At 37.4% G+C, this 13,259-nt stretch overlaps 1 protein-coding gene across 2 annotated transcripts in view; it reads left to right on the top strand.

The window, feature by feature from the left end:
• The window catches only part of ALKBH1 (alkB homolog 1, histone H2A dioxygenase), a 37,259-nt gene that overhangs the window by 11,278 nt on the left and 12,722 nt on the right, over positions 1 to 13,259 (top strand). Inside the window, exon 3 of one of the 2 annotated variants that reach the window (XM_069092328.1) lies at positions 5,404 to 5,533. In XM_069092328.1, the coding sequence (XP_068948429.1) occupies positions 5,404 to 5,533 (130 nt within the window). Of the gene's footprint in view, positions 1 to 5,370; positions 5,534 to 13,259 lie in introns of both variants that reach the window. The other variant, XM_069092327.1, reaches the window with a different exon arrangement.

The raw sequence follows: 13,259 nt of genomic DNA, 5'->3' as shown, positions 1-13,259 counted from the left end.
AGTTCAAGAAAACTCAAAAACTCCATTTGAACATGGAGTACATATGAAAAAAAAGTCTGGAAAGGTCATTTGGAACCATATTGTGGAGAGCCTTAAATTCAAAGTTGGGGAATTTATACTTCATCCTAAGGGAAGTAGGAAATCACTCTTGAAGTTTGAGCAAGGTAGTGACTTAGGAAGATTATGTTGCAACTATATGGAAAATGGAATAGAGATAAGAGAAACTAGAAGTAGATGGACTACTAAGAAGGCTATTAAAGTAGTTCATGTGAGAACAGGTAAAAGCTTGAACTTGGGTGGTGCTTGTGTGGGTGAAGAAAAAGGAGATAAATGTGAAAAATGTAGGGTTGAAATTGACAAGAATTGACAACTAATTGGATGTAGGAGGTGAGGGAGGAGGAAGGGTCAAGGATTTCCCCCAAAGTGCAAACCTGGAGTAACTGGGAGGATGGTGCCCTCAATAGAAATATGGTGTTTTGATGGAGCTCAAATTTAGGGGTAAAGATACAGTTTATTTTTAACATCTTGAGTTTGAAATTCCTATACATTTATCAAACACTAGATTACTATAGTCATTGACTACTGTATCTGACTATAGTGATCTACTGTTTGAGAAACCCAAAGACCCCAGCTTCTGGGATAAGAACTTATTATTTGACGAAAACTTGAAAATAGTATGGCAGAAATTAGACATAGACCAACATCTCACACCATATACCAAAGATAAGGTCAAAATGGTTACATGATTTAGATAGAAAAGGTGATACCATAAGCAAATTAGGAGAGCAAGGAATCGTTTACCTGTCAGATCTATGAAGAAAGGAAGAATTTATGACCAAACAAGAGATAGAGAAGTATGTAGTGCAAAATGGATTGTTTTGATTACATTAAATTAAAGTTATTCACAAAACCAATGCAACCAAGATTAAAAGGGAAGCAGAAAGCTTCCCAGAACCAATTTTTATATCCAGTGTCTCTGATAAAGGCCATATTTCTACAATATATAGAGAAATTACTCAAATTTATAAAAATATAAGTCATTCGGATCCAGCCTCAGACACTTAACACAAAAAATAGCCATGTGACATAATCCCAGTTGTCCTCCAAAAAGCAAAAAAAAAAAGTCATTCCCCAATTGATAAATGATCAAAGGATATTAGTAGGTGCAACTTTCAGGTGAAGAAATCAAAGCTATCTATTAGGCATATGAAGAAATGCTCTAAATCACTATAAATTAGAGAAATGCAAGTTAAAACAACTCTGAGGTACCACCCTACACTTATCAGATTGGCTAATATGACAAAAAAGGAAAATGATAAATGTTGGAGAAGATGTAAAATTGGAACATTAATATATTGTTGGTGGAGTTGTGAACTGATCCAGCTGTTCTGGAGAGCAATTTGGAACTATGCCCAAAAGGCTGTAAAACTGCGCATACCCTTTTGATCCAGCAATACCATTATTAGGTCTGTATCCTAAAGAGATCATAGAAAAGGGAACGCAACCCACATGTACAAAAAATATTTATTGCAGTTCCTTTTGTGATGGACAAGAATTGGAAATTGACAAGATGCCCATCATTTGGGAAATGACTGAACAAGTTGTAGTATGTGAATGTAATGGAATACTATTGTTCTATAAAAAATGATGAGCAGGTGGATTTCAGAAAAATCTGGAAAGATTTACATGAACTGATGCTGAGTAAAGTGAGCAGAACCAAGAGAACATTGTAAACTGTAACAGCAACACTGAGCGATGACCAACTGTGATTGACTTAGCTCTTCTCAGCAATACAATGACCTAAGACAGTTACCAAAGACTCATGATGAAAAAATACAATACATATCCAGAGAAAGAGCTATAGAGTTTGAATGCAGATTGCAGTATACTGTTTTCTCTTTTTTTTTCTTTCTTGTGGTTTTCCCTTTTGTTCTGATTCTTCCTTCACAACATGACTGATGTGGAAATATATCTAATAGGATTGTACATGTATACCCTGTATCAGGTTTCATGCCATCTTGAGGAGGGGAAAGGGGAAGGAGGGAGAAAAAATTTGAAACTCAGAATCTTATGAAAGTGAATGTTGAAAACTATATATGTAATTGAAAAAAATAAAATACTATTAAGTGGGGGAGGTGTAATGTTAATGGGATTTAAGAACTTCCTACCCATTAATAGGCCTCAGGTGGAGCCCATTAAGGGAAGGTTGCTTAGGGGACACTTGCTTGTAGAAGACTTTCATACCTCTTGTTAATTTCTACCGAGTCATGAGGGTTGTGATGCCTTCTGGCTCTGAGATGTGTATATATACTCTGAGCTGGTATTTTGCTTTGGAGGCTCACTTATGAGAAGGATCTTGTGATTCCCTGTCAAGATTCTGAATGACCGTATTATTCAGAGCTCCCCAACTGCTCAGATGTAAAGGCTGTATGTAAGGATGTATGTAAAGTGTATAGCAATATTACTTTGATTCAGGCAGTCAGAGCCCTGTCAGTCATTATTTCTCTGTATTTTCTCTGAAGTTCAGGATGCTGACTTTTCCCTTGAACTAGTGAATGTAATTAAAAAGGATTGTTGACCCCTTAAACAGCTATTTTTCCTAGTAAAGCAGATCTAAAAACCTGTGCTATCAGCCATCCTTGGGTATGCCAGTGTGGTTGCCACTACAGGGGGAGAAGGAAATTCCTTTAAAACATCGAAAAGAATGTATTTAGGAGATTTTTATATTTCCTTATTTTTGCCTTCTAAATGACGGAGAGGGTAAGTTAATAATTAGGCAAGAATGTGAAAAGCCTTTTATGCAATTAGGAAGTTTTACTGATTATAGAACAGTCCAGGGAATCCAAATCATGCCCTAGGAAGCACTGGAAAAAGTAAGGGATGAGAGGTAGCCTGAATTAGGCGACTCCTTCCTCCTCTAGAATGAGGCACCTGCCCTAGAGTCATCAGTCAAGCTAGGCTTGGAGAACTTGTCTTAGCAATTAGTTTAGGTTACAAAGCTCAGTTAACATTCTGTTCTGAAACTCTGTCATTTTTTTATGCATATTTCTAATTACCTCTCCTGACAGTATTATTTTAGAATTTGTATATTCATTTTTCTGTTGTCACACTGTGAACCCCATTCTTGTAATCTGGTGTAGAAAGCAAAAGAAGCAGATGCCAGAATTAAACAGCTAGTTATACTGACTCCAACAGAAGAAGGATGGGAGATGTAGGGCTGCAGATGTCAGAACAAGGGGAGTAGGCAAGCACAAGGGCCTAAGGAGGTATGCTGCTCAGATTGGAAATGTAGTAAAGGTGGGAGGCTTGGAAAGTCATGAAAGGTATCAACTTGGAATCAACTCCAGGCAGAATCTGGGAAGCTTAATTAGATCAACATGGTCTAAGTCTTAGGTTGAATGCTAAAATCGGGATACTTGTATCTTGAGTGTAAAATGAGTAGATTAAAATTCAACCAATTTGTGAAGCCTGCTTCATTTCATTGGCAACCTAGGATCCATGAAACAAAATCCAATCAGCTCCATTATGGTCGGCTTAAGATCTTACTAAACTTATCCAGGCAGGCAAACTGAGAGTTTCTATCTTCTTATGGTGTCCTGGGATCATAGGTTCATAGATCTAAAGTTGGAAGGAACCTCAAAAATCATTTAGTCCAAATTTCTTATTTTAGGAATGAGAAAGCTGAGTCGAGTGGCCAAGTAGTTTGCCTGACATCATGCAGGTGTTAGAACGGAGGTCTTTGACCCCAGATTCAGTGCTCCTTCCACTATGCCAGGATATACGTGTCCATATTTCTGCTTTATCTGGGGTTTTTAAACTGGGTTCTGTGAACTGGTTTTTTTTTAAAGTTTTTTGATAGTTATATTTCAGTATAATTGGTTTGTTTCATAATCCTTTGTATTGTATGCATTTTAAAACATTCTGAGAAGGTGTCCCTAGGTTTCACCCATAGCCAAAAGAGTCCATAACACACAAAAAAAAGTTATTAATTCTTGTGCTAAGTTTTCTGATAAAGGCCTCATCTCTCAAATATATAGAGAAATGAGTCAGATTTATAAAAATAGGAGCCATTCCCCAGTTGTCAGAGGATCAAAAAATATGAAGTCAGTTTCTGGATGAAGTAATCAAAGCTATCTATAGCCAGATAAAACAATGCTTTAAATCACTATTGATTGGAGAAGTGCAAATTAAAACAATACTGAGAGGTACTACCTCACACCTATTAGATTGGCTAATAGGACAGAAAAGGAGAGTAATAAATGTTGAAGGAGATGTGGGAAAATTGAGACACTAATGCACTATTGATGTAGTTGTGAACTGATTCAACCATTATGTAGAGCAATTTAGAACTATGCTCAAATATTTATAGCAGCTCTTTTCTGGTGGCAAAAAAATTGGAAATTGAGGGGATACCTATCAATTACGGAATGGCTGAACAATTTGTGGTATATGATTGTGATGGAATACTATTGTGGTATAAGAAATGATGAGCTAGATGCTCTCAGAAAAACCTAGAAAGAAATATATGAACTGATGCAAAGTGAAATAAGTAGAACATAAGAACATTGTACATAGTAACAGCATTGTAAGATGATCAGCTGTGAATAACTTAGCTATTCTCAAATATAATGATCCAAGCCAATTGTGAAGGACTTATCAAGAAAAATGTTTATCCCCAGAGACAGAACTGGAATCTGAATACATATTGAAGCATACTTTTTTTTTACTTTCTTTATTTTTGTTGGAGGTTTTTTGTCTGTTTTCTTTTGCATCATGACTAATATGGAAATGTGTTTTGCATGATCACACATGTATAACCATATAAAATTGCTTGCCTTCTCAATGAGGGGGATGGGGAAGGAAGGAAAAATTTTGGAAATTCAGTTTAAAAAATGAATGTTGAAATTTATTTTTATATAAAATTGGGGAAAATAAAATATTAATTAAAAAAGGAATTCCTTCGCTATATCAACTTTCTGAGCCTAAGAGAAATGATATGAGAAATTTGAGTTGGATGTGCCTAAAAATATAAAATTTATTAACCTAAAAGAGGGTTATTGATAGTTTCTTTTTTAAAATTTTCTGGGCAATGCATGGACAAACTGAAATGAAAATGGATATTTTAGTTGATTTGATATTTAATGTCATGAAACACTCACTGCCCTTGAGAAAAACCTGAAAAGTGAAATGGAAAGAATTCATTACCATCAGAGCTTAGTTTTCCACTCATATGAGACATGATGGCTGCAACTGGTTTAAAGAGCTGTTAACAGAGTTGTTAATGGAGGCTGTCAAGAGAAGGAAGAAACTGTTAAGACAAGCAAGCAGGTAATAATGGGATTTTCTTTATTTTCTCTTCTGTTTGTACAGGATTTATTTTTATCCCAAACCCCTTCCTCCCAGGTTATCAGCGTCACTGGGTGAAACAGTGCCTTAAGCTTTACTCCCGGAAACCCAATGTCTGTAACCTGGACAAGCACATGGTTGCAGAAGAGACCCAGGATCTGTGGGGACAGAGCCAGGAGCTCCTGAGGTGAGGCTAATTTCACAGTAACTGGTAAATACACTCAGTTTCAGACTTTTGAAGGACTGCCACAAATAACACTGCAGCAAAGGGGATTGATCTTTTTTTTTTTTGAAGGGGGGAAGGTAGGGCAATTGGGGTTAAGTGATTTGCCCAAGGTCACACAGCTAGTAAGTGTTAAGTGTCTGAGGATTTGAACTCAGGTCCTCCTGACTCCAGGGCCAGTGCTCTGTTCCCTGTGCCATCTAGCCACCCCTTGATTGTTCTTTTTAATTTCTCATCTGACCCTTCCTGATTCTAAGCAAGTACTCCAGTATTTTTTTTATTTCCTCAAAATGCATGTGGACAGGGGCCTTTGTTTTAGATTTCATTTTGGGGAGAATAAGAATCATATAAGAGCAGCTTTTTTGTCCAGGTATAACTCTTAGAGCAGTCTACTCACCCCTTCAGTATACTGAGGCAGCAAGCTAACTAGGGTTTGGAACAGTATATCAGATTTTGATGCCTCTTTGCCCTATTGCTCAGGCAGCTTTTGACCAGTTTTATTTCCTCTACTGAGGATATGAATTGTTTCAAGGCAGGAAGCTAGAGCTAGGTTTAGATGAAACCTATCACCGAGCCATCTTGACAGAAGGCAGACAGAAAGACAGCTTCTTACAGAAGACATAAGGGTGGGTTTTGTTCTTGCGTTCTCAGTAGGTGGGGGAGAGGAAGGAAAAGAGAATTCAGAACCAAAAATAAAATGAAATTGAATTTTTAAGAAGGATGGAAAAAAAACAAAAGAGTTAAAATACCATTGCTGTATATAGTAAATGGAAATGTATTTTCAGAAACATGACAAGAGAGCAGAAATATACGTTCTGCCACTCTTTATTCTGCGCCTGTTTTGAGAATAAAGGGCTCATTTTATCAGTTGTGTTTACCAAAACCTGGCAAATTTGGAACTTATTATAATGTATATAAAATCACTTAGCTTGTGAATATCCATAGATCTTTTTTTATTTTTTTCTGGGGAGTTAAGCAGGGTGCTGACTTTGATACTCTTTAAATTGACAGGCTAGAGATGACAAAGAATGCAGTTATAGAAGACAAGATTCAGGGGCAGCCAGGTGGCTCAGCGAGTAAGAGTACCAGCTCCAGTGTCGGGATGACCTGGGGATCAAATCTGGGCTCAGATACTTAGCACCACACCCAGAGATAACTGGCCGTGTAACCTTGAGCAAGTTACTTAACCCCGGTTGCTTTAAAAAAAAAAGGCAGAAAGAAGAGAAGATTCAAAGTTCTTTTATGATAACTGAAATGGGATAGAAAGACTGCTAGAATAAATGGCTTTCTTCCTTTCCTATGTCCAAAATAAGTAAGGTAATTTGCTTTTTATCTGACTTCACAGTGTCCCTTTTAGACAAAGGTGGGGGTAACAGCCCCCAAACACTTTTATGAAGCAGTTAGCCATGTTAGGAAGTGATCAAAGGACTCTGGGCACATTCACCAGGGAAGAGGAAGCTGTCTGGCTCATACATGCATCATCCTCAAGATTAGTACCTAGAGGAGGAAGTCAGGTGTTGCACAGAGAATACAGTTTTTCTGGATCACCTTGGTACCCATTCTTAGGGTCCTTATTGATTTGAAACCATTTTCTTTTGGATATTTGGATAGAGATTTAAAGCTTAGATGCTAGTGTATTTCCAGTGCATTTTTAATCCATTCCGACAAGAATATGCAAGGCATTTTGCTAGACATTGACAATACAAAGAGAAAACAACAAACAGTAGGACCTTATAGTCTACTGAATGGATGTAACAGAGACAGATAAATATATATGTAATCATCTGAGGAGGGATAGAACACTTAACTACTGGGAGTGAGGAGTGGTGACTGTCAGGAGTGGTTTCCCTAGGAGAGAACCCAAGAACCTTGGAGGAAGATGGGAATTCAAGAGGTGAAGGTGAAAAAGGAATCCATAGCAAACACTGGGCATAGCCTCTGGTCAGTCACAGACACAAGAATTGAGATGCCAGGTTTGAACAACAGCAGGTGGTGAACTAATGTGAAATAAGCCTGGATATGTTAGATTGGAGCCAGATTATGAAGAGCTTTAAATCTAAAGGTAAGGAATTTGTATTTTATTCTGGAGGCAAGAAAGAGCCACCAAAGAGTAGAATTTTTCCTTCCCCCCACCCCCCCAAAGAAATAGATCTAGGGACTTGCACAAGCTAAGTCATTTTACATATATCATAATAATTCCCAAATTTGCCAGCTTTTGGTGAACACAACTGACAAAATGAGCCTTTTACTCTTAAAATAGGTGCAGAACAAACAGTGGTAGATCCTGTGTTTCCTCTCTCCTGTGATGTTTTTAACAATACATTTCATTCACCATATATAGCAATGGTTTTCTAACTCTTGCTTTTTTCTCTTAAAAAAAAAAATATTTTTTTCTCCTTTTTTTTTTTGAAAGCAATCAGGGTTAAGTAACTTCCCCAAGGTTACACGACCAGTTATTTCTGGGTGTGGTGCTGAGTATCTGAGCCCAGATTTGATCCAGGTCATCCTGACACTGGAGCCGGTGCTCTTACTCGCCGAGCCACCTGGCCGCCCCTTTTTTGGCCTTTTTGGAGGGCAATTGGGGTTAAGTAACTTGCCCAAGGTTACACAGCTAGTGTTTTTTTGTGTGTGTGTTAAGTGTCTGAGGCCAGAACCGAACTCGGGTCCTCCTGACTCCAGGGCCGGCGCTTTACTCACTGTGCCACCTAGCTGCCCCTTCTCTGTTTTTTAAAAAAGCAAAGTTTTATGGTTAGACTTTTCAGAAAATTATTTTGGGATCTCTGTGGGTTACAGAGAATGATATTAGAAACTGGTAGTTCAGTTTTGCAACACCCCTAGTCATAAGTGATGAAGGCCATGTGAGTAGAGATAAGGAAGGGATAGAAAAAAAGGAAGAAGATTATAGATACAAAGACTCCCCATTGATAGAGATCTTCTAGTACTTCTTCTGATACTAGACTCATAGATTCTAGAGACTAGAATGATAGATTCTTAGATTCAGAAGGGGACCTCAGACATCAGCTACTCTAATTACTCTCTAAAATATGAATCTCATCTATAGTATTTCTTCAAAGTAGTCATCCAACCTCTCTTCAGATCATCCAGCCTCTCAAGATTGGAGAGGCTCTCAGATGTTGAAAGCTTTTGTTTCTGGAAAAAACTGTTCTGTTACTTACCTTCCCTAGCCTACATTCCCCTCAGGGCTTATGTCCTGACTCTTATTGAAAACAACCTGAAACATGAAAATACAATAGCTTCAAAGTTGAAGGTACTTAATATAGTTCCCTAGGAGTCTCAGTGCTCATGTGAGCTCCCCAGAGACCTTTAGGACCCTGGCACTTTCCTTGTACTCTCTGGAAGACTATGGAGTATTAGCCAGTCAGCAGTAACTCCTAGGAATTTCCAGGAACTAATGTTTCCCTTTTACTTTCACAACCAAGGGAGCAATGATTCAAACAGTTGCTATTTTTAATTCCAGAGAATGTGGAAACAGAAATTTAAAATGAAGTTCAGGAGATGACCTGAAGTAAAAAGCAAATTCTTGTGCCACATGTGTCTAAAAAACTTACAGTGAACTACTCATTTCTCTACACAGAGGGAAAAATTTTCTCCAAAAAAGCAATTTCCTATTAAACCTCTTCCTGATGTTGTTTGTTGTGATGACTTTTTAAATTTTGATTCTTTAGTGTTTTTGAAAGCAAAGGGCTTTTCTTCATATATCCCAGATATTGGCCTGATGTCTAAGATATATAGGGAATTAACTAAAAAATATATATAATACCAGGAACCACACCACAATGAATGAATGAACAAAAGATAAAAATAAATAGTTCTCCAAAGAAGTATTAGAAAAAAAAACATTTAAAGTTTTTGGGGCAGCTAGGTGGCACAGTGAATAGAGTACCGGCCCTGGAGTCAGAAGGACCTGAGTTCAAATCCAGCCTCAGACACTTGACACACTTACTAGCTGTACCTTGGGCAAGTCACTTAACCCCAATTGCCTTGCCTTCCTCATCCAAAAAAAAAATACACTAAACTAATTACTAGAAACTGTTAACAACATTTCAACAGTTGTTCCAAATCACAGAGACAGAGAGAGAAATACAGATTGAAACAGTGCTGAGGTTTTACCTTATTCAGAAAATTCAAAGATAAAAGATGGAAAGAAGCAATTTTGGAAGGGCTTCAGGAAGCCAGATACAGTGTTACGCACTTGCTGGAGTTACGAGTTGGTCCAACTGTTCTAGAAAGTCTGCAATTATGCTTTTAAAAAAGTGTCTTAAATGTCTGTAATGGTAATGGGAATTTGAAGATCTTCCCTGCCCCCAATAGGATGAATGTAATCACGTGGAGCTTGTTTACTGAAGAGTGGAGCAGAGCCCACAGGAAACTGGGAGTTAGAGCAGCTAGTGGGGTGGGAGAGAAGATGCAGACAAGCAGACAGCTAGACTTGTGAGTGTCTGTTGTGGGAAGGCTGAAGTATGGTGTGGCTCCCTACTGCATTATAATGTATTAATTTCTTTCTTCTTATGATGGATTCGGTTTTCTGGTTTGTGGATTCAGTTTTCTGGTGTCTGAATAAATGTTTTGCTTCTGTCTTCTATATGGAGAGTCTTATGTTTTGTGATTCAGAACTGTGCCAGCATATTCATAGTCACTGTTGATGCTGTGAATATTGTATTGGTGATACAATGTCCACACTCTGACCAGAGATCTCAAAGACAGAAAGGAAGGTCCCATATACACCAAAATATTCATAGCAGCACTTTTTGTGACAGCAAAGAATTAGAAGCAAAGTAGGAGCCCAGTGACAGAGGAATACTGATGAAGGCAAATGACTATAATGAAATATTATTCTACCATAAGAAACAATGACTCTGAAGAACTTAAAAGAAATGTGGGAAAACTTGTGGAATGGATGCAAAGTGAAATAAAGATATCTAGGAAAATAACATTTATATCTACAGCAGTGTAAGTGAAAAGAACAATAAAATAAAGCTTAGTGTGGACCAAATTTGGCCCTATAGAAGAGTTGAAAAAAATATCCTTCCCTTCTCTCATTGAAGAGATGGGAGACTGAGTGTGGAGTCTTAAATACATTCAAAGATATATTTGATAGGTTGGTTTTGATGAACTGCCTTTTACCCCCCTGTTTTTGTTACAAGGGATGGCTTAGTGGATGGGGAAATGGGAAACTTTTCTAGCAACAAAACGTATCTATAAAAATAAATTTTAAAAAATAAAGGGCCTTTTTAGCACCCACACATTTTTACCAGTTCAATGTCATCCAGATTATAAATGTTTGTATATTCTGTTCTTAAATTCCAAAATAATTTATTTTCATAATTTTTTCCCTTCTTTGAAAAATTGTAACTCGTTATATATAAAAATCACCATCCTCTTATAAATAGCCTAATTTTCTATCTTAGAAATATAAATCAAAGTCTTGAAAGAGAAATAGAAGAGATCTATTCTGTAGGACATTTTTGACTGGAGCCATATTTGTAATCATCATTAGTAAAAAAAAGAAACCCTCATTACTACAGTTTGCCTTATAGAGTCTGATGTTATTTTGCAACTTAACACAAACTTTAAAGATCTTTGAAAAACTGCATTACTCTAGCTGAGGTCTGAATTAGAGGTATTCTAAAACAGTATGTTCTTTAGCTCTCCAGAAGAGGGCACCAATAAATCTTTTTCTTACCTTCTCATACATTTTTAACCTGTAGTAATCCTCATTTAACTTAACTGCAGTAGTTTAATAAACTGCAATTTGCACCACATTTTAAAAAGTTTAGTTATTAAATGATAGTTGTTTTCTATAGTATATAGACTATTCTATAGTTGTTTATATCATAACCATACTGGTCAACCAGCTGCAGTTAGTTGGTATCTCAGAACTGGAAAATCTTTTTCTTGAATGTCAGATGTTGACTTTTAATATTGATAAAAATTATATTTGTTAGCATGTGTCGTATTCACCATACACCTTTCAACTTTTGCATGTGTGTGCATGAGTGCATACACATAAGTATCTATCCTGAAATATCTATTGTATGAGATAAGGGGCATCTCTTTGATTAATTCTTTTTTTTTTCCTGCTTTTTGGAGGGTAGCTGGAGTTAAGTGACTTGCCCAAGGTCAGCTGTGTGTGTGTGTGTGTGTGTGTGTGTGTGTGTGTGTGTTTGTTAAGGATCTGAGGCCGGATCTGAACCCAGGTCCTCCTGACTCCAGGGCTAGTGCTGTATTCACTGCGCCTCCTAGCTGCCCCTCTTTGATTAATTTTTAAATTTAATTAAGTTGTAGTTACTTGATTGAGTGTAAGCACTCAGGGTGTACTTATATTCTTTGCCTCTACTTTTCTTTCCCCTCATCCCTGTCATTTATCTAAATCCCATCTGTCCTAAGGTGAGTAGGTCTTCAATCATGAAGTCTTCTCAGACTACTCAAGCTGTCTCCTGGTAGAGAACAGGTTTTTTACCTCTGCCTTTCTGTCTCCTCTTTACACAGTCCCCTGCTGTGATCCTGATAGGTGTACATCTAGTGTCATAGATTGCACTGTTTCAGGCTTCTTGCAAGCCCTTAGTGCTGGGCCTTGCTAAGAGCTTCACTGTCCCTGGCTCATGCTATAATTTCAGAGTAGACTGCTTGGGTCATACACTAGCTCTTTATCCTGGTGTAACTACAGTGTAGGTCTCTAGGAAGGTTTTAGAAGTATATATAATGTCAGATCCTATCTCTCTATGTACTGACCTGTGGGGGCTAACTCTATCACCTCCTGCTTTGACAGCCCAGGGTTCAGATCTGGTTTTAGACCCTAATTCCAAACACTAGCTTCTTCTTCCCCTAATTTGTCTTCTCTTGTCTTAGACCTCACTACAGACATCTGTCTCTTTGTGAAGTACTGGACTAAATGGAGGACCTTATTGTTATTTTTCTTTGGTTTTCTTTGCCATTGTTCTTTCTGTTGCATTTTTAGGACTTACACTATAGTGTAGAAGAACTAGGTTCTTCCAGGACCTTTCACATCTCTATTTTAGCTGGAAGTGGAGTTGGTCTTTCCTTTCTCAAAACTGTAATGCTCATAGTCAGTACTGTGTAATTGTACTTTTGTTCTTTCCGTAAATGTCTCCCGTTTAGATTTTCAGCTTTATATTCTTCTGCTTGACTTTATACTATATTTGTCAACTATAACTGCTTAGATTTGGATTCTCATTGTGGCCAGAGTATTTAAACATCAGTTTCAGTATTTGACCTTCAGTGAATAATCTGAATTAATTTCTTTAACCGTTGACTGATTTGATCTTCTTGCTGTCCAAGGGACTCTTAGAAGTCTTCTTTAGCACCATAATTTGAAAGCACCAATTCTGCTATGCTCAGCTGTCCTTGTAGTCCAGATGTCACAGCCATAAATTGCTACAAACCATAACTTTGACTATACAGATCTTTGTTGGTAAGGTGATGTTTCTGCTTGTTAGTATGCTCTCCAGATTTGCCATAGCTTTCCTTCCAAGGAATAAGCATCTTTTAATTTGATGCCTGCAGTTACCATCTGCAGTGATTTTCGAGCCCAAGAATATAAAATCCACTGCTTCCATTTCTTCTCCCTTTGTTTGCCAGGGAGTGATGTGACCAGTTGACATGATCTTAATTTTTCTGATATTAAGCTTCAAGCCAATTTTTACACTCA

This window comes from Petaurus breviceps, unplaced genomic scaffold (genome assembly GCF_028583685.1).
Source record: "Petaurus breviceps papuanus isolate PSGF00001 unplaced genomic scaffold, PetGlider_PUasm1.0 189, whole genome shotgun sequence".
NCBI lineage: Eukaryota > Metazoa > Chordata > Mammalia > Diprotodontia > Petauridae > Petaurus > Petaurus breviceps.
This window is presented reverse-complemented; position numbering and strand designations above follow the sequence as displayed.